Source organism: Acanthopagrus latus, chromosome 19 (assembly GCF_904848185.1).
Source record: "Acanthopagrus latus isolate v.2019 chromosome 19, fAcaLat1.1, whole genome shotgun sequence".
In the NCBI taxonomy this organism is placed as follows: domain Eukaryota; kingdom Metazoa; phylum Chordata; class Actinopteri; order Spariformes; family Sparidae; genus Acanthopagrus; species Acanthopagrus latus.
The window spans coordinates 10,599,754-10,622,916 of NC_051057.1; the positions used below are offsets into that span (position 1 = coordinate 10,599,754).

Below are 23,163 nucleotides of genomic sequence, written 5' to 3' on the forward strand. Positions count from 1 at the left end.
AATCAGTTAAAGAGGCTGGGACAGACAACACTGTCAATTCAGAGGCTAAGGACTACACTCCAATTCAGGGACAGAGAGCTTTTGCTGCCAGTTGGATGGAAGAATAGGAGAATTCAATAATCCACAAGTAGTAATTAACAAATTTTAATCAGACAACAATGACCCTTCATCAAGTTTTTATGATGTGTTCATGTGTGTAAGAACAACTCCCAGACAGCACAGAGAAATCATGTATTCAGTTTATTGTAAGCATAATTCACAGACAAAACCAGTGTTAATAATAATTACACAAAAACATTACACACAATTCAAACAATCTATACTGTGAAGTGTGACAGCAAGATAAACGTCCAATTCTTCTCGATAGCGGAACTAATTGTCCTCTTACACACAAACACACACATAACCTCGCTGTAATTGGGAGGCAGAGCGGTGAAGCTGATGCGGAGGTGTCTCAAAAAGCCGCTCCTCTCATGGCTGCAGGATACTGGCTCCATCAAATCCCAGAATGTGTTGAAATCTGTGGGAAAGCTCCTCCAACTTCTCTCTTGCAATAAAAAGTAATTATGTATACTTTTGCAAGGAGTTCAGGTCTCAGTGAATTCCTTTTACATCTGCTTATGTGTGTCACAGTGGGGATTATGAGATCACTGTTCCATTAAGGAGATAATGAGGTTTAAATGGAAAAATGCTTTGCGGGGGGTTCTTGATTGACAGGTGCCTGTCAGAGGCAGCCGCTGCAGTTTCTGCTTGTTCACCCCAACTCAGCTTTGAGATTGTGGTAAATGCAGATCCAGGCTTTAAAACTTCCCTTGAGGAAAGTATGGGTGATGTCATAATGTTCATGACCCTTGCACATAAGTTACATCAGATAAAGTGTAGTGGTAGAGGCGTTTCCAGCTCACTCTCTTTCTTGGTCACACAGACACATCCACGCTGCACTTGCCAACAGATCTGTTGGCTCAGGATTTGGTTCAATGTGTTCTGTTAAACATAAAACTTTAATTCAGACATTTCTGTCTTTCGTCGTTCTTATTCAGCTCTTGAGGCTGCTCTGGCTGGAGTTAGGTCCATATCATCCCGATGGATAAAGTCCAGAGGTTTTATCATCCCATCTTGGAGCTCCCTGGAGCATATAATATTCTGTTAGACATTTGTACAATACAATCTTTAAGCAATACATGCAACTGCAGCTAATGAGAACGTCCCAGATAACTATTAGATAATTAATACAAACAGCCAAGCTTGTCAATGAAGTCTACACTAATTAAATCATGTAAAACGACCCCAAAATGTTTAAAAGGTTCCTACAAAAGAGCTCAGTAAAGCTGACTGATAAAATATCCATGTTCTACAACTTCAGAGTACAGCATGAATCATGTTTTCCCTCGTCCTTACCCTGAAATCTGTTACACAACAGCTACAGAGAGGAACGCTCAAATGGAGCCTTTGTCCACTCTCTCCTCTCCTGTCTCTTTCGCACTGCTCCGCTACATTCGTCGTGTCCCTGGAGATGTGATGTTATGAGCGAATCTTGGAGAAGCAGTAAAGGTTGTGCAACAATGTCCACCCTGGAGCTGAGATTCCTGAACCGCTGACATCTTTGCAGTGACATCATGGTTGCTCCCGAGTTCCAACATCCTAAAACAATGGAGCATACAGCTCTGAAGCTGCACTGTGTGTGCATTGTACTAGAGACGATGCAACTAAAAATACGTCTCAGCTGCATGGAAATATGAGGATCAGCCAATGCTTCCTCTATGAACAACAAATGACTGTGTCACTGTCTATAGTTTAAAGAGAAAACCTCAGAAAAATAAGAAACCATTGGGATGTACAGGAATATTTTGTTGTGTTTCAAGCTTCTTGTTTTGTCTCTATAGCAGTCTTAATAATAAATACATGGAACCAAGGTCCTTACATACCTTACATACATGAATATAAAGCAATTTCTTTTACTGGAATTGTCAAAGATGATCATTTCTCAATAGAACATGTGCGTGTAGTGAGTCCAATCAAGCACACATGCAGCGTTAATGGTTTCAGTTTAGACAGAGACAACAACGTGGTCTTTGTAGTTTGCCATTGTGAGAGTGTGATTTTTAAATAAATTATATAATTTAAATAGATTTTTTTTCGTGGAAACATAACAACAGTGGATAGCATTTATTTGTGCTTCTTTTGTCCATATTTAGTCAAAGCAAAATGTAAAAGAGAGTCAAACCAATAAACCAATAAATGCCAACAAACTGTGTCTGCTAACAGTTTGAATGAATACTGTCCACAAACTGCTGCAGTCTCTTGTGTTTCACAGGTCAGCAATGTTTCGCACTGCAAACTCAATCCCAGTAGTCCCTAAGCCACTGAAAAGGACCAACTTATGGGTGGGGAGTTTCTGTGAAGAAGGAACTTTGGTTCCTGGAAGCAAAACCAAAGTCATCGATTTCTTGAAAAGATTCTGGATTCCTGGAAGTTACTGTAAAGAGCAGAGTCAAAATCTAGTTTGTTTCTTTTTGGTCAATGGTATGAATAGTTCAACTTTTAAAATCATTGATTCATTCCGTCATCCAAATTATCATGCATGATAGGTAGGTAACGGTTGAATGGTGTTATTCAATAAGAAAACTGATGTTTACAAACAGCAACACTTTTGAAGACTGGAATCCTAAATCATTGCTACACCAATATCCCAGATATCCCAGAATCCAGATTAAAATCAATGCCTACTTTTTGTTCTACAAACTATTTAGCAAAATTCTACTTGTGATCTTCACAGAAATATCCCTTTTTCAAGCAATGACAAAATTCCTTGTCTGCAGTGTCACACGGGTGGAAAGCCTGCAGTTATCAAGTTATCAAGGATTCTATCTGTCCTCCAATTCCCTTTGACTTGGCCTCAGCTGCAATCCAGCTTCAGGGTGCATGTGTGTGTGTGTGTGTGTGTGTGTGTGTGTATCCTCCACTCTTAAAACCTACTGCCAACTGTGCCTGAACTGTGAATTCCCACTGATCCTGTTTCCTGTCCTGCCTGATGAAATACTCGCAAAAAAACACAACTACAAGCCTGCGCGTGTGTGTGTGAGAGTGTTGGGGGAAAATAACATGTCCATAAGAAATGAGAGTCATATTGTGCCTGTGTGAGCTGAGATCATGCTATCTTACTGACACACGAAACATCATCTTTGAAAAATGTGTGACTGTAAATGATGTGCTGTTGAGAGACTGGGTGTGAGATTTATGCATGCATGCACTTGCCTCTGAGATTTCTTGGCCCTGCATGTGATTTTCTGAATAGTTTCATAAGCGTGAGTGTGCATTTATACTTGCCCATGTACAATACTGCATGCAGGCGTGAACAAAACACGGGGGGGTTTGAGCTCTTTAACACAAGCTGAAAATCAGACTCTTGTGCCCTCAGAGCTTATCACCTAACTGCTCCTCTTTTTTTGTCTGCTGGGCAGAATGAACACACCGGCAGAGAGGCCAAATGAGGTGAAGCTGCAAGCTGATAGGTTGTGTGTATGATAAATGAACTTTGGCTAACCCAGACATAAGGGAACAGGCAATAAAAAGCATACACACACACTCCACCTGACAATTTGTGAAAGGCAACTTTGTGCCTCTCTCGCTGCTCATTAAAAGATTCCAACCTGACTCAAAAATAGCAGCCTGAATCGGCTGGACAGTGATGAATAATAAGCCACAATGCCTGATGCTAACAATTAATGAGACCAATTTCTTGGTAATGAAACAACAGCTGTGCTTGAAAGAGCATTAGCGGGCCCATTTATTAATTGAACATTTCTCATTTTGTACTTCCTTCCTGTCTTCCATTTCTTTCCAGTCTATCCTTCCCTCACTTCCTGCTGATGTAGAAGTTGGAAACCTGAATCATGCCATTCTGCTTGTTGCTGTCGGGCAGAGAAACCAGTGCATCAGTGCAACAGCTCTACTCAGCAGCCTAGGGATTTTCACAACAGTGAGTATCACTATCTCCCAACTTCATCTTAGGCCAGGGGATCTGGCTTAGCTCTTAAACTGTCTGTGCTTCTAAGCCTACCAACATTGACTGGCAGAAATATTGGGCCAAAGAGAACTAAAGTAGTGTTCAGCACATCCAGAGACAGAAAACACATTTGCACCATCATCTTTAAGTAGTGTTGAATGTATTTCCTGCATAAAAAAGAAAGAAATATCCTTATTTAAATCTGTGCCTAGCTTTGAAATAAAGCTTTAGTCATCAACTCAATTGTGAGGCTTTATGTAGGAATGATTATTAGAGTTACTTAGGTCAGGCTACATTTTGCCAACATGTCATTGCATGTATAAATTAAAAAAAAAAAAAAAAGTATTAAAGGAGAATTCCAGTATTTTCAAACCATTCATATAATTGATTTTTGCCCAAAAAGGTTCTGAAATCAGACAAGTGGATTGCCTCAGCTGTAGCACAGCTTCAATGGCTGCTGGCTCGCTCAAGGAAAAGTCTCACTCTGAAATCTTGCAGCATCAGTTATTACAGTTGCCTCATTTTAATTGTCAAAATTAGCTAAAAAGTAAGCCATGACCTTGGAAATTAATCCTTGCTGGCACTTCCTCTAGGTAAAGTCGAATCTCCTCTCTCCAACTTTGATTCATGTTTCCATCTTCACTTCTCACGAGATTTCAGATGAGATTTCTCCTTGAACAAGACAAGTGTCTCTGGTTAAAAAAATATTTTATTATTTAATGAAAAGGTCTATCTCTGTAGGAATCAATGCCGAAGTGTTGACAGACTCTTGGAATAACCTCAGAAACCATCATTTTTAGTGGACATGGTTTGGACACCAGCTGAGTCGTTCAATGGTAGGTTTTAAGATTTTTAACATCAAAAATGCACACTAACATGCAGAGCTTAAATCAATTTGACAAAAAGAAATTACAAGATAGATAAGTCAAATTTGCTAAAAAACAACAATTACACAATTTAAGGCCAAATATTTAGAAAATTGAATTTAAGATGCTTTAATTTTGACACTACATCAGTAGGTCTGCTACTAGAAGTCATTAAAGTAAAAGGCAACTGCACCTGTAGATATCATATGACCTTGATGACTAACTATCTTCATAGACCAGGGTGAAATAAAGACTTTGTATGAGATGTGTGAGTAGCTGAATCCAAGGGGAGCTCATTCAAATGAGAAAAAATAATTAGGCTGTTTGAGACTGGGTAGCGTTTCTATTCGTGATGCATATGAAACAGCTTCATCTTCCACCGCCTACATCCACTCTTGCTTATTGCAAGTGCAATAATGAGGTAGGCTTCATTTCTATAATTCTATAAACTGACACACAAACAATACTTACACTTGTGCCTGCAGGCTGTTGAGGAAGTTGTCAATGTGGTCCTGTGGCATGTCTCCATCCAATTGAGCCAGGTACGTGTAAAGCTTGACAAAGGTGTTAAAGGGGATCCTCGCAGGTCCGCCCTCCTCATCCTCTGTCAGGATCTCACAGGCAAATTTCAGAGAACTCAGGAGGGTCTGACAGAGAGAGCATGGAAGAACACACAGAAGGATTTTAGTCAAATCCAAATACGAAAACAGGCATTCAGCATTCAAGGACGACCAAGTCTTGTTTGAGCTTCACAAGCACACACCGAAAAAACATTTACACCAACACACACAGGCTCGTGGGCACTAAAAAAAAGACAGTCTAATCAGTGTAGAACATGACTGCCCCCATGTGGCTAAAGTGTTCAACACCCTCATGCACGGCAGTATTCTCTAAAACTACTGACACTGAGCACATCATGTTGGTAATGCTGAGCAGATTCTAAGCCATCATCTGCTAAGTTCTGAGCGCTAAGAGAAATTCTCTTTGATCTGTCTCCATCTGCAACTTTAAGGCAAAAATCATTCGCTTCATAGCACTGCAAAGATTCAAGTTGTCAAAGGGGGATTTATCCAGTCATTCTTATTGGAGCCTGGGGGCCCCAATGGAAAAGTCTGGATCATGGACATCTGGATCTAGTATAAACACGAGAAGACTAGACTGTGAGATGATGAACAAAAAAGGTGCTGCTTGGGGATCTCCAGCTGTCCTTTGCCTCACAGTAGGTTTTAAGGCTCAAAGGAAGAGGTATGAAGTGGTCTTAGCATTTATATTTTGCCTTATGTAACATCTCACCCCTCCCAGAGCACTGCAGCCCAGGGCGAAGAACCCCATCCAGTCAATGTCTGAGCTAAAGCCACCCAGTGACAGCAGGGCCTCGAACTGATCCATGGGTAGACACAGTCCTCTCCATTTCTTCTCCACTTCCTCCTTTCTGCATGTTTGCATGGGTGACAGCTAAGATTGGGTCAAGAGAGTAGAAGGTTAACAGAGAAGGGGAGAAAACACTATTCAGTGATTATTCAGAATTGTCTGTTGAAATAGACAACAATTTTGTATCTAGGGAATACGGCACCGAGCATACTAATGATTTGTTTATCAGCAGGACTTCTTGTTCTTATGTTACAATGTTATGTTATTAAGACACAGAAGACATGTAACTCATTCCCACTCCAGCTAGTAGATCGATATGTAGGCTACATGTCTGAGCCTTAATGTTGCAGAACCACCATACAATGATGCATTTGTCCTGGATTTTTCTTAAAGTAAGCAGACTTTTCTTTAATTTGTCAGATGTTCTGAAGTTAACGCTGTTATGAAAATTAATAACTACATAGGACTAATATTCCTGGCACAAGGACAGAAAGAAAGCAGTATCCTCACAAGGTTAAATCTGCTCAAGTATCAGCCTTTGAGGAAGTATTCGTTTTTCAGCTGTATTAATTAATGCTAGCACAACAAAAAGCCAGTGGACACCCCAGGTGAGATAAAACAGGTTTACGATTTGAAAATGTAATGTTACACAGGGGGGAAAGAGAATTACTACATTTTGCAAATACACACAAAAAACAATTAACTGCAACCAAGTGTGGATGTTAAACTTACAAGGTACACATTAATGTGATGTTAAACTGATAATTCAACCCACTGATCATAAGGTACTGTACCTTATGTTCAGTGGGTTTAATAATTAGTTGTTATGTAATTTGTGCAGGGCTGGCAGATTCAGAACAGTAAAGCACGCTGGAAAATTCACAACACATTTTCTTTCAGCAAGGACAACATGAAGCAAACAAGTATATGATGATTCTATGAGTTGTGGCCTTGCTATAGAGGAAATACCTGTTTATTGAGAATCTTAAGTAGACCTGGAGTCAGACCGGTGTCTGTCTTCTGGGTGGCAACGTTCATCTCCAGCCTGTCCTTGACAGGCAGACACTCTCCTTCAGAGAGTGCTCTGAAGTATCTGGGAGAGAACATACACACACACACACACACACACACACACACACACACACACACACACACACATTATTAACACTCATAGTATATTATTAAACACTGCATAATTTCAGCCTGCTTGTCACTCATTCCCCCTGCTCCCTAGCATGCCAGTCAAATAGTGATAAAAGCAGACAACATAAATTCAGGCAAAAGTTGGCATTTGTCCAATTTAATGAGATCTCATGAGTACCATCAGTCGAATAAGTCACCGTGTGTTGTAGTTTTCTTTGTCTGACATTAACCGATATTCTTATTATCCTAAAGGGCATACTGTGGCTTATCTAACTTCACAGTTCGAATAATATTTCATAGTGGACTCAGAGGCAGAGTGACTTTCAGCGTCTCTGAGAGGCAACAGAGCCTGGAGTTACTTTAATAGCGTACAAACATCTTGTAACCCAGGAGACATTTGAATTGTTTTTATTTCACCATATGGCTCACATTATTGTCTTTTGCTGTAAACACTGCCAAGCTACACTGGCTAATAAAATAGCAGATGTTATGACAGTCCTTCGGGGTAGAAAATAAAATCCTTGACATACATTTAGATTTCAGCCAGCATTTTCAAAGTGCTTATTCTTTGTTGGATAAAGTCTGATAATTTAACCGCTGCAGTAATATGGAATCCCTCTTGGGTCCAATTACAGCCAGTCAATGTAAAGATAAGAGATGCACAGGTGAAAAGGGTATGTCTTTTCATACAATGCTGCTGTCCAGAGAATCTGTTGATGGTATAGAGATCAAGACTGGAATAAAAAACAATCACGTATACTTAACCTCTGCTCAAACCACCACTGACTGAGATTAAAACTTACGCTGCAGACCACAGCAGCAAATCCTTGGGCTGTGTACGGATGGCTGCTTTAGTGAAGTTTTTGAGGATGTCTGGCAGCTGGGGAGGGATGTTGATTTGCTGGGCGCAGTACATCGTGTCTGGAAGAGGCATGGCTGTAATATAAAACATTGCAATTTATACCAATTAGCAGATGAGTTCTAGCAGATAAAAGATCTAAGAAAAAAAAATGTGGCAACTCCTGAGGCAATAACAACTATACACATTGACAGTAACACAACATAAAGAAATCAGTTGTTCTATTGACTTACATTGGGAACGTTTGACAGGAATATGGAGGAAAAGACCATAAAACCAAAGAAGTACAAGCTAGAAAACTTTGATGTGAATGAAGAAAGCAGCAAGAAAGTAAAAAGCTGAGAATGCTATGTCACTGAATTTGGCATTGACCAGTCGAAAGACGTAGTGTTTAAATAATAAGATAAATAATAATTATACTACTACTACTACTACTACTACTACTACCAATTATAATAATAATGATAATGATAATAATAATAATAATGTAGCACTTGTCTCAACAAGTAACGTAAGCTCAACCTGCTCCATAAACGGCGATTAAAGAAACAAACTTAATACCGTTAGATGGTCAGCTAACCACCACCACTGTAGCTACATTTGTTTCCTATAATCAAGAGCATAGAGGTGTCAAGTAAAAGCGGGTGAAGAAAATGAGTTTGTGTGGACAAAGCACTTCTACTGTTTGTTATACTATAATAGGAAGAACAATAACCCGTCTTGGTATAATTTCTTATTTGCTCGATTAACTAACATAAACTCATCTATATGTTCCGTGAGTATGTTTTTGTCATAATGCTAACAGCCGAAACTAACTTGACATAAAGCCCAAAGATATTTTTCCTTACCTGGGTTAATTTCAGCTGTCATGTGTATTAAACCCAGTTACGTTACCTGAATTGTTGAATAACGAAACGCTGAAAAATGGGCTAAAATATGAATGCTAGCCCCAAAAGGTGCAACTTAATGCAATGACAAGCACTTGATGAGTGTATTGCAGTTTTGTCGCATAGCAACGGAGCTCTTCTTCTTTTGTCGGCTGAAGTACTGCATGACGCGCATGACCGCCCCCTTTAGGTGGGCGAGCGGACGGCTGACATTCTGTTGCTCAACCTTTATTTGACCAATATTTATTCCGAATTTGGACTTTTACACTGCTAAACATTTATACATAAAAACTCAAATGTGCCATACAATTTAAGATAAAAAAACTGGTTGATTTTCAATGTACTGAAATCTCAATTCAATTAGACAATGTGACCAAAACGGCTTACGACCTTCACGTCTTTTTTAATATGTAACAGTGGGTGATGCATCATGCTTTCCCAGAATAAGTAGCCCTGTTTAAATTTCTTAAAATCTGTAGGCCTCATACTAAAGCTGAAATGTCCCATATGAACTATACAAATCTCAGATCTTTTCTGCATGTGCAATACTCAGTAATATTTACTGGATACAGGCGATTACATTGCTCATACTTATATCTCCTTGCATAAAAGTAGTAAATGTGATGAGAATAAATGTATTTTCCTTGTCAGATTAAAGTTGGAGACATCACAAATTGGATGACACATTTAAACAAACACATATTGACAAACACCACTCTGTGTCAACACACACATTTATTGAAGTGATGCCACAAACAGGCAAAACATCATATTGAAGATTTTATTATTAAACAGCTTCTTGAAAATACAAGTTTACACAGACTGTGATTAGAAAATAATAGTACAACTACCAGTATTTGGTAACTGAACTGACATGGACAATTAAAAAAAGCAGAGAATCCCACCCCAACTGCCCCAGACGCTCAAAAGAAGTCAGCAGCTACAATAGACCAGAGAGACAAATTCATACTTGTGCAACAGGCACACATGCACATTCACACAATCACTGTCCAGGTCATATACACTGGCAAGTGCGGGTTCATTCTAGCACATGTATAAACTGGGTCGAGTGGGTAGAATCTGCTTGTGAAATCCCTTTCAGATTGACTAACTTAACATTTAATGGGAGCAATGTAATACAAACAGCACAGTGTTTCTTCTCCCAAGTTCTTACATTGGGGGGGAAACAAAATGTGCCTAGAAATTCAATATTAAAGACTAAGGATGGACTTTAGCAAAAAACAACACAGGTTATGTGGACTACATAATGGTGCTAGTCCCCTTTTACCCCTCCCGAATGTCATCTCTTTCTCCACTTCATACAAAAATAAACTGTGCTTCCCCATAACCCACCCTGGACACTCTCCTGTGTCTATAAAACTATCTAGGATCAGATAATACCCCCCCACTGGGAACTTCAGGCAGGGACTACGCTGTTCCCAACCAACTATTACCTCATACGCTTCTTTCCCTTTACCTACCTTAGCCTATCCTGGACAAGACTTGGGCCAACACATCATTTGAGAGGCGTTGAGGTGCAGTTTGACAGTTCGTTTGACACAATGGAACCAACTGCACTGTCCACCTCGAAGCGCAAAAACACACTGATCTTAAACAATACTCAGACTACATATGTTCCTCATAGATAACTCCATGATTTGGAATTAACCCAGCTCTGTCCATGGCTGGCAGTCCCAAAAGCATTGCAGTGCTACAGATTATAGCGTGCAGGCAGAATTTTGAGTCAATGCAAATGGGAAAACTCTAGTATAAATGTAGGCAAAACTATTTTTAGCCTCTCCACAGACACCATTGTACTACTACATTGATTCAGAGTTACTGAGTATGAATAAGACCCACGTGATATAATTTAGTTGCTTGACTGGTTCTATTAGGAACATGTGAGTGTGAGCTTTTTGGATCAACTGACAGGTAAAATCTGGCTATCGACTTTGCAGTTTGAAATCAAATTAAATGGAGTCAAATCACCGAAGAGCACAAACCAGTATATCATAGTTGTTGGTGAATGAAATATTATTTTCCCAATGTTTATATTTTCTTTCTTCTGTAGGCAAATAAAGATTATTAGAGCACTTAGACACTTTTGGGAGACCAGATTTTACCCGCTACAACCCCCAAGTTGGTCAGGTGGTCAGTCACTCAGGGCTCTTTCTTTCGTTGGTCCTATCTCTTGCCCCTTTTATTTCCAGCGGGAGGTTTCTTGAGCTGGAGAAGGGGCCCTGCAGTGCCAAAGCCAGCGGCAGGTGGGTTCGACACGCCGAAGGTGAGGCCCGCCGAGGGGTTGATGCCAGGGTTGCTGAAGTTAAAGCCTGAGCTGCTGCTGCTACCGAAACCTAGAAAAGCAAAAAAAGGGGACACAGACGGACACCATATAAAAAGAAAACGTTCGAAACGTTAGAGAAAACAAAAGGTTATGTCAATGTGAAATGCAGATTTTGTCGATACGGTGAAAAACGCCATATTCTACAATGTGTTTTGGCCAGACTTCCCGCAAACGTAGAAAAGGCTTAAATGACTACACAGGGTTGACTTTCATTAAAAAAGGCTAATAAGAGCAGAGACGAACCCAGTGAAACACATGAGACAGTCTCTGCATGATGCTTTGAAACTAACAATATCTTGCCACTATGTGCACAAAAGGCTTGCCCAACTGTATGTGAGGATGTACGCTCAGGCATATCACTATTCAGCAAGTACACTTGCAAACACAAGCCTTATCAGACTCGAGTGTGTCAACAGGTATCAGAAACAGACACTAAATGCTGTTTTAGACCATTTTGAGATCATTTTTAACCAAATCTAAGACTGATCTTTTGTTTTTTTTCAGGCATGGCAAGTAGTATATGAGAGGTCCCATGCAGAGGTAGGTTTCGAGTACGAATATGGTTATTTGAGTGCGCTAGGTTGATCTGCATCAGTTGATCTAAGTTTTGACAAAAGAAATTAAACATGGATGAATTAGATTAAATGTTTTTGGTATTCAAAATCTCATACATTCAAATTTAAGACTGTTAAATGACTTTAAGGGCCTAATATTAATACAATTTAATATAAGACTTCTTAAGAATCTGCAGACACCATGTAGGGCAATTTTTCTATAGTTTTCAGGGCCGGGTATGAATGGGTATATACAATATGTATGTACCTGCACTCAGACTGCCTCCTGTGGGCTTATTGGCGGAGGAGAAGGCAAAAGAAGACCCCCCAGTCCCCACCCCACCAAATCCTGGCCCACCACCAAAACCTGTGGGAGAGAGTGACATGGAAGTCAGTTTTGGGCTGAGCACACAGGCTACACAAGGAAAGAATGAAAGGAGCAGTGCCTCAGGAATACGGGCAGGAATTAGCAAACAAACACACTATGCAAAACAAATGCCACAGCCTAAAAATTGGAGCACTACTCACAGCTTAACTTCTGACAAGAGACTGCAGAACACAACAGTATTCACAGTACACTGCATGGCAAAGCAAGGTCCAAAGGGAGAAAAACAAACACGAGGAATACTTCACCAATCACACCAACTACAAGAGAACACTAACTTGATGTGCGTTCAGACCACTTGTTCCCACACTGCCAAGATACTTTGAACAAAACTGTTTTTACACAAAACCTGGTGATTATTTTTTCTGGGCCAAATTTCTCCTGTCAGTTATCATCCAAACTTGGACAGTACAGTGACCTCCTGTGGCAAGGGGTTGCTCAGTTTTCTTGTGGTGTGAACGCACAAGGAAACTGATAAGCTCTGACTGCACCACACTCTCAGACACATACACGCTGCCTAACACTACTTTCACACACAAAAATTACAAAAAGGCAGCTGGCATTAAGAGCTAGGAGGCATGGAGGCTGTTTAAAGGGAAGGGCAAAAAGGGAATTTCTTAATTTTTTTAAATAAAGGCAGAGGCAATACCTCCAAGGGTAGACGAGCCCAAGCTAGTGCCCACTGCCGAGGCAAATGGATTTCCGAACCCTGCCCCCAAGGGCGCCTGGGTCCCTAAGGCACAGAGAGAGAGTATATGCTTTACCCCTCCGAATGTATTTTGTGTATCAAGTAAATTATTTTCCTGATCTCGTTTGACAGAAAAAAGCTGGTATGAAGATTCACCAACAAGGACACATTATGCATTTTGTGACTTAAACTACTGTAACATAAAATTCAAGTCCCATTAACTTTTAAATAAAACTTAATGATATACGTTAATATCAATATAACCCAAAAAATCCTGAATATAGGTTTTTTCAAATCAATTTTTAAGAAGCAAAATGTTTGCAATAGAAGGTAGTGCATATTAAGTGCATATTTACCTAGACAATACTGGGTTTTAATGGAAACTAAAACATTCCAGCTAATCAGATGTAAAACTATTCTTGCTGAAAAAGTGTTGGAAAAAAATGCTGCTAGTTCTTTCACTCAGAAACTTGTCTTTTTCCTCTATGCAATTTGTTTGGTATGTTTTGAAATTTTGTAAGGCTTCCAATTAGTCTCCATATTAAACAACTTCAGTCGAAAAGAAACAAGGACAAACGTTTCTTTGTTTAAAAACGGATTTATTGTCAATTTAATATGCAATTCCACTTACATAAAACACAAACAAACAGTTTAGAACAAAATTGATTGTTAATTGCTAACTGCTACTGCATTTGACAAGTTTCCAAATTTTCAAGATTTCTGAGAGTGAATGAACTAGCATACACCAAAAAAAAGCATCACACAATTATTGAATATAGCTTAAAAAGGCACACCATATTATATATTAAATATACTGTATCAACAGGCATTGGTTATACAAGTTGAAACACATTCATCTACAAGTAAAAGCACTCGAGATTTAGGTAAGAAATGTGAATTTGGCATCTATGGCTGCCTCTCAGTGTAAACTGATCAAAATAAAAAAGGAAACTCAGTGATATGTTACACTTTGCTTGTGGAAGTCAAGGTGGGTAAGTTTCAGACCATCCTTTTAACAAGAATCGACTGATCTTTGTGGTTTGTGTTTATTTGAACACTATTCACCAGTGTATTCTCAGACCTAACAGCCCAATTCTTGGTGGTTAATCTGTGTTTCTCTGTAAACAAAAAGCTGCACCTTAGATAAATCTACAAATGATCACAGGCTACGAATACTTTTTGTTGTTGGATCAAGTCTGACTCAGGTGAGGTGGCTGGTTGAGATATTGTAGTTGAGGGAGTAATTTTCATATAAATGTGTTGCAAAGATCACCCCCCCCAAAAAAAAACAACTTGCAAGAGTAGTACCTCCTTAGAACCACATACAGAAAAAACACTGCGAAAAAGGCTTAAACTATTCTTATGATAAAAAGGAAATGATTAGGAAAATAAGAACATTCAAAACAGTCTGTTACAGCCAACCACTCAGAGCACCAGACTAGCAGATTTTCAACTGATCAAGCCCATTTTAGAGAGCTGCTGTGCTGAAGCTCAACGTCGAAGTCGTATACCAAATTCTGATTCACTGAGATTCAGAAGAACTGTAGGCAAATTGTGGTGTAAGTAATTTGCCAACCATCAAAAATTAAAAAGAAATATCAAGTTTTAATTCCTTCAGTTCTGGACAAAAAAACAAACAAAGGGCAAATGGGATCATTCCTGCTGTTTCAGCATTCAAGAAAAAAACAGCAGTCAGTATTTCCATACATAACACTGACAGATATTGGAAAGATACCAAACATACAGGTGGCCGAAGATTCACCTTCACTGTCAAGGTCGACACAGCTTTGACGGGCTAACATCATTTCATATTCATGTAAATCAGGAATTAGCCCAAATACCCGGAAGTGAGTAAGTGTTTCCTTCGTCTCAAAGTCAATGTTTTTGGGATTTTTTTTTTTTTTTTTGTTTAATGCCTGAAATAAGGTCAGTGGTTAACAAAGTCCTTTCAAGATTTGATCTACAACATCAAATGTGTCAGTAAATACCCGGTCATGAATTTTGAGGCTTTTGAACTTGTAGATTGATCAATTTATTGTAAAGTGTGTATAGTTGTGTAGTGTAGTGTAGTAGGGAACTTAGTGGTGGTAACGCTGAAGTCAAGCGACTGAGGTGTATTTAGTTCATAGCCTACTGTTAGCTTTTTATTTCTGCCGATTGTATGTACGCTTCAGATATCAGAAAAGTAGTGAACATTTGTGAAGTTTATTGTTAACAAATCAATATTTATTTATTTATTTATTTACCACAGATCTTATTTCCTGCATTTATTCAAAATCCTATGGGAAAGTCCCATTGGCCGTTTGTTGAAGGAACCAGGGTGATGCCAACTTCCAGGTCAGCTTACAATATTGTGTCCTACCTGCAGCACTCAATTTTGCCAAGTACAACTGTAGAGATATGGAAGACAATATGTTCAATAGTAAGCAAAACTACAAAAAATCCAAATTCTGGATGAATTGGGAATATGGCTGATGGGCCGACAGACATTCATCTCAATCCTACTAACTGAATGTTAGAGTTGTTTAACAGAGGACTGGAAGGTCCAAAGCAGCAGGTTTTCTCTCCAACACTCAGCAACTCCATCGAGAAAGAATCAATTAGGTTGGATTGAACAAGCACCACTGTAACTAGCAGCAACAAACGGATAAGTGCTGGAGAGTGAACTGAAAACCAGTTTATATCACAAAATATCAAACTACTTTTTTGTCCAAAAATTGCTAAGTTCTCCCCAGTGTCTAACACAGAGCAACACTGTATATCCTTTCAAAATAGTGGGAAATAAAACCCCACGCAATAAAGACGTGGACAAAATCTGACCAGAGTGATTGGTCTGTTTTGATTGGCACAAATGTGTCTTACTGGTACTGAAGACCCAGTGTGAGCAGCAAAAATTGTTCTTCTCCACTTGTCTACAAAAACAAACAGGGCTCAATCAAAGAAGTCCAAACAATGAGAAGGTAGATTTTCTACAAAATCAGAGAGACTTGTCTCAGCAAAGGTCCATACAAAGTACCACCACCTTGGATAAATACCTGAAATTACATCTTGTGAATAACACTTTTACTCTACATTTTAATTTAACTGAACTTAATGCCAAATGATCCAGCCCCGTTACAGCAACCGTAGCCCTTAGCTGAAGTAGCTTTTATCAAGTAAGAATGGTATGGCCTCATGCAACCAAACCATCTAAATGCAATATAGTATTCAACAGTAAAATAATGCAGACAATTTTGGACATGTGGCAAATTCACAGGGTTTTCAGCCTCACTTCCACTTCAAGACCAACTAAGTGCAGCAATGGAAAGACAATTTCTAAGTTAAAATTTACAGTTCAGGTTATTAAATAGTTTATATTTTCAGTCCTGAGTCTTTTGGCACCTTTCAACTCATGTCCACTGAGGCACAGATCTGAACAAGCCTCAAAATTCAAACACGGCAACAACAAATATACAGGTCAAACAAGAGTCTGCCTGAAGTAAGAGCCACCCAGCTGCATGGTTAGTGTTATATGTGCTGTAATACTGGCCATGCTTCACTATGCCGTTCCAATTATGGACTTAGTTACGCACATAAACAAAAAAATAAAGTTGAAAATAAATAGGTAAATAAATACTGTCAATACCAAGATGTCCACTTGTGATTAGGCTTAGTCGTTAAAATGACTGAGTATAGTCAAATACTGGAGAATAACAACTATTTGGCAAAAGGGATGGGGTTTTTGCTAAATATTAAAATTGATATTTAAAAAGGAAATCATGTAACCTAATACCCAACTCTGGGATTGACAGACTTGCAAAGCTATGAGAAATAAGTTACAGCGCAATTCAGCTTTTTAGACAGCTAGCATACCCTGAGCACACAGGGTTACAATAAATGATAGGTAATTGATTTGGCTTTATATGAAATTAAAAAGAAAAAAAAATAGAGAGCAAAACAAATAAAATCTTCAGCAGGCACCAATGTAGTGTGCACTTCTACCACACAAGTGGATTCTATCTCCTGTGCAAACAGGGCTCGTTTGTGAAGAGGCATTTCCTGCTAATTGTGGTTAAGCAACGGATTGATAAAATATCCTCATCCCTACTTGGCACAGATACTAATTCGGAATAGCTCCTGCATGTTCAACTTAGCAACACTGAAAAGATTTACCACATTCATTGTCTGGGGTAACAACTGTTGGTCATCGGCTCTATTAACAGTCTAAGCAGATTCTATGTTTTTATTGAAAAGGAAGCTTTTCTTGTTTTTTTAAACCATGCTGCCTTTGCAACCCCATCCAATTAAAGTATTGCTTTCAAACTCTTTACCCCACTTTATTTAAATTTACAAGAAAAAAATGACTGCAGAAACATGCTAATATACTGTACATAGTAGCTTAGTTTGTTCATTGTAAGTAGGTGCCCTGATATGCCAGTAAAATGGCCTACAAATCAAAGCCTACAAAAAAGGCTGAAAATCTGTTAAACATCTCAGAGATGTGGCAACAACTATAACGGATACTACTTTTAACAGTTATTTCAGTTGAAAAATGTTTCATAAAAGTGAATTAGTGTGCCACTGAGTGCCAAGATTACTGAAACAATGTGACCTGCTAGTTTATGTTTTATGATATTAAAGTATTAGGCTTATTTAAATATTTTTGGTGACAAAAAAAACAAAAAACACCAGCACTGGTAATAGAAAGATCAGGCTTTACCTTTCTGTTTATGTTGGATATTAATACCATGTAGAATAAAGTTTTTAGTATAGTTTTGTTTTTAATGGCAGAAAGGATTTAACAAGTTTAGTGATAGTTCATATGTTTTTTTTTTAATTAAAAGTTAAATTAAGTATAATTCTTTAGAGTATGGTCTCTGAAAAATGTGGCTCTTGGCCGACATTTGGCCTATTATATTACATAGGCCCTGTCCATAGAAGCTACATGCTTCAATGAACAATGGCGACACAACCGTTAGAACAAATGTGTTTCTGAAAACATTTACAGTCCTGTATTTTCAATAAAGTAAGCTGATGCCAATTGGTGAGTAATTAGCAGGAGAATCCCCTACATGGAAGAGACGTATTGATCAGCTAGAGCTACATTATAATAAATTCATACCTCTTACACCAACTGATCACCAAGACACAGTCTTCATAAAAAGGAAAAAGCAATCCAAGTCTATCTGACTGACACAGCAAGTGTCTAATGTTTCTAACCCCTATACGTAACAGCCTTCATGGAGTTGGCTCATTACAAGCATTCATTTAATGAAAGATTTGAGTACTTGCTGAAATGAGATTTAGAAGCTCTCATAACATCTTCAAGATTCAAGTGTGTAACAATTGAGATAGCTGGACTTTCACTCACATTGCATCATTTATCAAATAATGTCAGCCTAATACACTTGCTCCAAGACCCTTCATGTAGTGAGGGCACAGACAGAGATTAGGTGACTTAAGTTATTATATCCTTGGTATTACTGTTTACTGTATGGCATTCTGAGGTGTACAGACTTGGCACCAACACTGCCAGATTTTGGTGTTACTTTCCAACTGGGGAAAATGTCCTCACTCTGGTATTGTAAGGCGCATTAGATAAATGTATCTAACCCTTGAACTAAGAGTCAGAGACAGATGGTAAGGCAGCACAAAGATTTCCAGTCGGGGCTCATCTCTCCCTTTCTTCAACCATTCTTTCATTAGACACACACAATAGCTTGGTACCAGAGAAGTCTATTTTGTTTTTAATTATTTTTAGTCATCCCCTCTGTCCCCTTGCATAATTGCTTCATTCTAAAAAACAATTATCGAGTCAATCCCTCCCAAAATTATTACATTTGTTCCACCTCTACCTCCTCTAATTTAAGGTGAGGGGAGCAGAACTTTCTAGAACTTGTAGGCAGTCAGACCTGGAGTTGGCTGCTGTTGCTGGGTCAACGTGGCTGCCATGGCCACCGCTGCAGCGTTGGGCACACTGGAAAATGGGGCAGGTCCAGTCGTTACTCGCGGTGCATTCTGCCATTTCCTGTTAGATGCCCGTTTGGACTCAAAGACGTCGGTGGAGTCTTCCAGGAAGGCTCGACGGTAGGAAAGGTACTGGTGCTTCAAGATCTATGATGAGCGACATACACAAAAGGACAGACGAAAAAAAAAAAAAAAATGCAATTAACATGTATCTAATTCTATTTGTTTTAACTTGGTCAAGGGACAATTTGGACAACAAACTTTCATAAAACAATAACATGATATGACAGTATTATCACAATTAAATTCGACTCAGTTTGAGGATTCCTTATCACACAGCCAAACATTAACATTTCAATAGAATATTAAATCATTTTAAGACAAAGCTAGAGGAAAAGAACTGACCTTGACATTCTCATGGACAGACTGGAGCTGGGCTGCCTGTGCAACAAATGTCTGGTATAACTTCTGCATGGCCAAGGTCAGGTCTAGAAACAAAAAATACATAAAATATCATCATCATCATCATTTGTGCTAAGTTCATGAAAAGATGTAGGGGTTAAGAAAAATATATAATGGTCAGCAATCAGAAACCAAAAACAATGTCATAGACAAACCTTTATTATTGGCACTTATCAAACAATCATTGTTTCTTTTTCTTTATCAAATTTTGAGCAAACAAACATCCTCTCACCCTGAGGTGTGATGTGGGAGCCACTGCTCTGCGTTGTCAGGTGATTCTCCAGTTCTTCTATCTGCTGCCGGTACTGCTGCAACTGCACCTCGAACTGCTCTATCAGGCTACGGAAATAACTGAACAAAAAAAAAATAACACATTTGTTCATTTAAGACAAATACATTAAGTGCTGAAAGCTGATATATAGAAAACAACTGAGTGCCTAGTGATGAGTGGAATATTTACACCACTGATGCAATGATTATTTAGTGTTCTCTCATGAGACTAGCAGGCAACCTTCATCAACTTCATCAAAGTTGTTGCTTAAAACCGAGTAAACGATATAGAAATCAGATTGCATTATTAGACGCCATTGATTATTATGCATCTGCTACTATCTAGTAGCTGACGTACTCTGATGGAGCTGTGTTCTCATGTTGTAGTCCAGGGGGGGTCTTCTGTGTTCGCAGTGCTATGTCAGCATTTTTGAGTTCCTAAAAAAGAAAAGTAAGAGATGGTCAAAAAAACGTTTTGTTTTTTTTTAGGTATATTTTAGATGCCATCCCTTTCTTGGATCATTTGACACATTCTCAATACATGGTGTGAGTAGCATGGTCAAAAACCTAGATCTCATTTATCTATGGCTCCAAATCTCATGGTTCTATCTATATCGATTGTATTTACCTGTGCTGTCTCAAGCTTTAGCTTGTCGATGCCCAGACCTTGTCTCTGTAGACCACTGGCACTGACAGAGAGAAGCTGTTTGAGGCTCTTGATGTCATCTTGGACTTTAGAAATGGCTTTAGATGACATTCTGCTGATGTCCTCCTGAACCTGTTTCTGGTCTTTGACAAACTTTCTATCAAAAAAGAGGAACAAAAATGATTGGAAATTACTAAAACAGTACATTGCCACAGTCCAACTCAGAAGTTGTAGAGGTATGATTCTATGATACTTCCAGCCGTTTTTTTTACAACACACACATTTTTACATGAACAATTTACACATAAACACTTACTGGAAATTCTCAACATCTTGACAAATGACTGGGGGCAGGTTCTCATCTTTCAGAGCTTTGCTATCCCTAAGAGAAAGAAAAAGAGTGTGTTTTAATAATTACAAACAAATTAGTCACTCCTGATCAAGTCTAAATTAACAGGAAGCCATTCTACTGTATAAACAGCAATTTAAACATGTTTACATTTTAGCAGGAAAGTTAATTTAGCATTTCCATTTAGTAAAGAATCATGCATATGTTGGTCAGCATTACTTACTGTGCATTGGCTCCAGAAGATGTGTCACTCTTACTCTCAGAGGAAGTGCTGAAGTCAACTCCACCAAGGCCAATACTAGGGGCAGGCGCTGATGATACTGCTGTGGAGGATGCTAACAGAGAACCCAACGTTAACCCACCTCCTCCTCCTAGAGTGGTCTGACCCAAACCTGCAACACCAAGCAGAGATGTAGGTTAGAGCAATGGGCAGTATTAAGATTGAGAACTACTTCTAAAATAATCAAAGCTTTGCCATTATATTGTCTGCACACCCATTCCCCTTATAATGTGTGAACAAGCTCAGGTTGTCTGTTTTAATCTCACCTGTAGCTGCACTGCTGGAGAAAAGACCCCCGCCTAGTGACGGGCCTGCTAAGGCTGCTGTGGTGGTGGTTGTGGCACCAAGACCAAGGGTGAAGGCCGAGGCGGCAGGTTGCTGTGGAGCTGTGGATGTCAGGACAGAGCCAAATGATAAACCTGCCCCTGTGGGGGCTGATGAGGAGGTGGTAGCAGTGGTGGTGAGGGAGAAGGGTGTTGCTGAAGCAGTGGGCTTGTTAAAGGCCAAGCTGAAGCCAGCAGTTGCAGCTGTAGTGGCTGGAGTACCTAAGAGAAAGTATGTATAAATCAACATTATAACCTACTTGTTGTTGATAATACATGATCTAAGTTCAAAAGATATCCCAGAAATACAAACATACCTAATGTAAGGCCTGTTGTGGGTGCAGCAGCACCTGAAGGAGAACAACATAACAACACATGACAAGATGTATGACAGCAGTAGGCAGGCAGGTATATAACAAGCTAATTGATTTCACCTCTTGCCACTGGATTTGTTTATGTATCTGTGTGAAATTATTACTTGAGGCAGGTGTGTTGAAAGAGAATCCTCCAGGAGGTTTTTGACCGAAGAGACTGCCTCCAAGGCCAAGAGATGGGGTGGTGCTGGTGGTGGCTGTACCCAGAGCAGTCCCGATGGAGAAGCCACCAGTACTGGCTGCAGGTGCACTACTGAGGAAAAAGCAACGAAGCAATTCAAAGATACATTTGAAAAGGGAATTGTACTACTGTTTAACTTTCACAATTTACGTTTTAAATATAACCCCAAAACTTATAGATCACCGGACAACGTGCAGTCTGCACAGTGACACCGAATCAAAGTGAAAGCTATGATACCTCATATTTCCTACTGACAAGAAACACCTAATTACGCAACAGAAAGAACATAACTTTGCACTAATAACTTACAATCTTACAAAACGCACAGAGACTCCGTTAATATAATGCTTATGCAAGTGTTGATACCTGCTAACAACCGGTCAGTTCAATGCTATGCTAACATTAGCTAAGTCGGCTATTGGAGACATGTCATTACCTGGTTGCGGCCCCAAATGAGAATCCCCCACCAGGGTTGGTGGCACCAAGTGTCCCTGTTCCGAAGTTAAAGCCAGACATTGTATCTTAAGAGTTAAACATAGCACGCATTTAACACCAATTGCCTTTTGTGGACTTGAGCTACTGATGAAGACGCAAGCAACCCAGCATCACAGCTAAGGCTAACCCGCTAGCTAGCTTTGAAAGATGCCCGCGTGAGGGACGACGCCGCGGGTTTGTCTCTACTCAAAACATGCAAAAAAATGTCGCCTTTGGCATATAAATCGGGAACTGTTCAACTGCAGCCCGAGGTGTATCTTCACCCTATCCTGTTCCGTTTTTATTTTCAAAGCTGACAAATATCACAGGATGAATTATCGCATGGTGCTATTTTCCTATTCCCCGCCTGGTACTGGGTATTTCCCGAATGATATTGCATTTCGGGTAATATTTTTTTTCAAACTACGTTTCCCGTCGTCCCTACCGCTGTTTTTTTGTGTCGCATGACGCCTGGCACTTTCACACATGCGCATTACACCATACTTTGGTCCTTGCAGCAGACGTTTCCTAAAACCGTCATTTACCGACAAAAGACGATAATTTGATTCCGGCGAGGATTTCAAAGTAAGAGACATCATTTCGAATGTTTAAAACATGGTACATGAGCCAGGCAACACTTTAATATTTGTAAAATTGTGTACAATCACTATCTCATATTGCATCTTATCAATCTGCTTCTGTACATGCTATATTTATGTTCTATATGGCAATGTAAATGCCTGTTTTCAATACCA

General features: G+C 39.3%; 2 protein-coding genes across 9 annotated transcripts; both read right to left on the bottom strand.

Annotated features, from left to right (window-relative positions):
• Positions 1-221: 221 nt before the first annotated feature.
• Positions 222-9,297, bottom strand: ropn1l (rhophilin associated tail protein 1-like). 5 transcript variants are annotated; one of them, XR_005071375.1, is made up of 7 exons: positions 9,140-9,297; positions 8,190-8,322; positions 7,213-7,336; positions 6,166-6,327; positions 5,344-5,519; positions 1,399-1,641; positions 222-1,126 (listed from the first exon to the last, which is right to left on the bottom strand). XR_005071375.1 is itself a non-coding variant. In XM_037078358.1 (6 exons), the coding sequence occupies exons 1-6, from the start codon at positions 9,113-9,115 to the stop codon at positions 1,033-1,035; spliced, it is 711 nt and encodes a 236-aa protein (XP_036934253.1). In that variant the 5' UTR covers positions 9,116-9,252; the 3' UTR covers positions 983-1,032. The 5 variants fall into 5 exon arrangements, 3 of the variants coding, with proteins under 3 accessions (XP_036934253.1, XP_036934255.1, XP_036934254.1); XR_005071374.1 differs by having other exon boundaries at positions 9,094-9,252; XM_037078358.1 differs by lacking the exon at positions 1,399-1,641 and having other exon boundaries at positions 983-1,126; positions 9,094-9,252.
• A 551-nt stretch (positions 9,298-9,848) lies between these two features.
• nup58 (nucleoporin 58) lies at positions 9,849-22,931 on the bottom strand. Of its 4 annotated transcripts, none has more exons than XM_037078355.1 (14): positions 22,371-22,931; positions 21,858-22,003; positions 21,697-21,729; positions 21,323-21,601; positions 21,000-21,168; positions 20,744-20,809; positions 20,410-20,584; positions 20,140-20,219; positions 19,744-19,862; positions 19,455-19,537; positions 18,995-19,196; positions 13,065-13,148; positions 12,299-12,397; positions 9,849-11,486 (listed from the first exon to the last, which is right to left on the bottom strand). In XM_037078355.1, exons 1-14 carry the CDS (start codon positions 22,448-22,450, stop codon positions 11,317-11,319), a joined length of 1,785 nt encoding a protein of 594 aa, XP_036934250.1. In that variant the 5' UTR covers positions 22,451-22,931; the 3' UTR covers positions 9,849-11,316. The 4 variants fall into 4 exon arrangements, with proteins under 4 accessions (XP_036934250.1, XP_036934249.1, XP_036934251.1 ...); XM_037078354.1 differs by having other exon boundaries at positions 21,858-22,006; positions 22,371-22,921; XM_037078356.1 differs by lacking the exon at positions 13,065-13,148 and having other exon boundaries at positions 21,858-22,006; positions 22,371-22,910.
• Positions 22,932-23,163: the final 232 nt, after the last annotated feature.

What these genes read in the sequence shown, in the direction of transcription:
- ropn1l (XM_037078358.1), bottom strand. Translation starts at nt 9,115, where the DNA reads ATGACAGCTGAAATTAACCCAG. An exon ending in GCTGCAGTGCTCTGGGAGGG is followed by an intron (nt 5,520 to 6,165) that starts GTGAGATGTTAC and finishes TCTCTCTGTCAG; the next exon opens with ACCCTCCTGAGTTCTCTGAA. An exon ending in AACAGCCTGCAGGCACAAGT is followed by an intron (nt 1,127 to 5,343) that starts GTAAGTATTGTT and finishes TATATGCTCCAG; the next exon opens with GGAGCTCCAAGATGGGATGA.
- nup58 (XM_037078354.1), bottom strand. Translation starts at nt 22,450, where the DNA reads ATGTCTGGCTTTAACTTCGGAACAGGGACACTTGGTGCCACCAACCCT. An exon ending in CACAACAGGCCTTACATTAG is followed by an intron (nt 21,602 to 21,696) that starts GTATGTTTGTAT and finishes ACTTTCTCTTAG; the next exon opens with GTACTCCAGCCACTACAGCT. An exon ending in TAAAGCTTGAGACAGCACAG is followed by an intron (nt 20,220 to 20,409) that starts GTAAATACAATC and finishes TTTCTTTTTTAG; the next exon opens with GAACTCAAAAATGCTGACAT.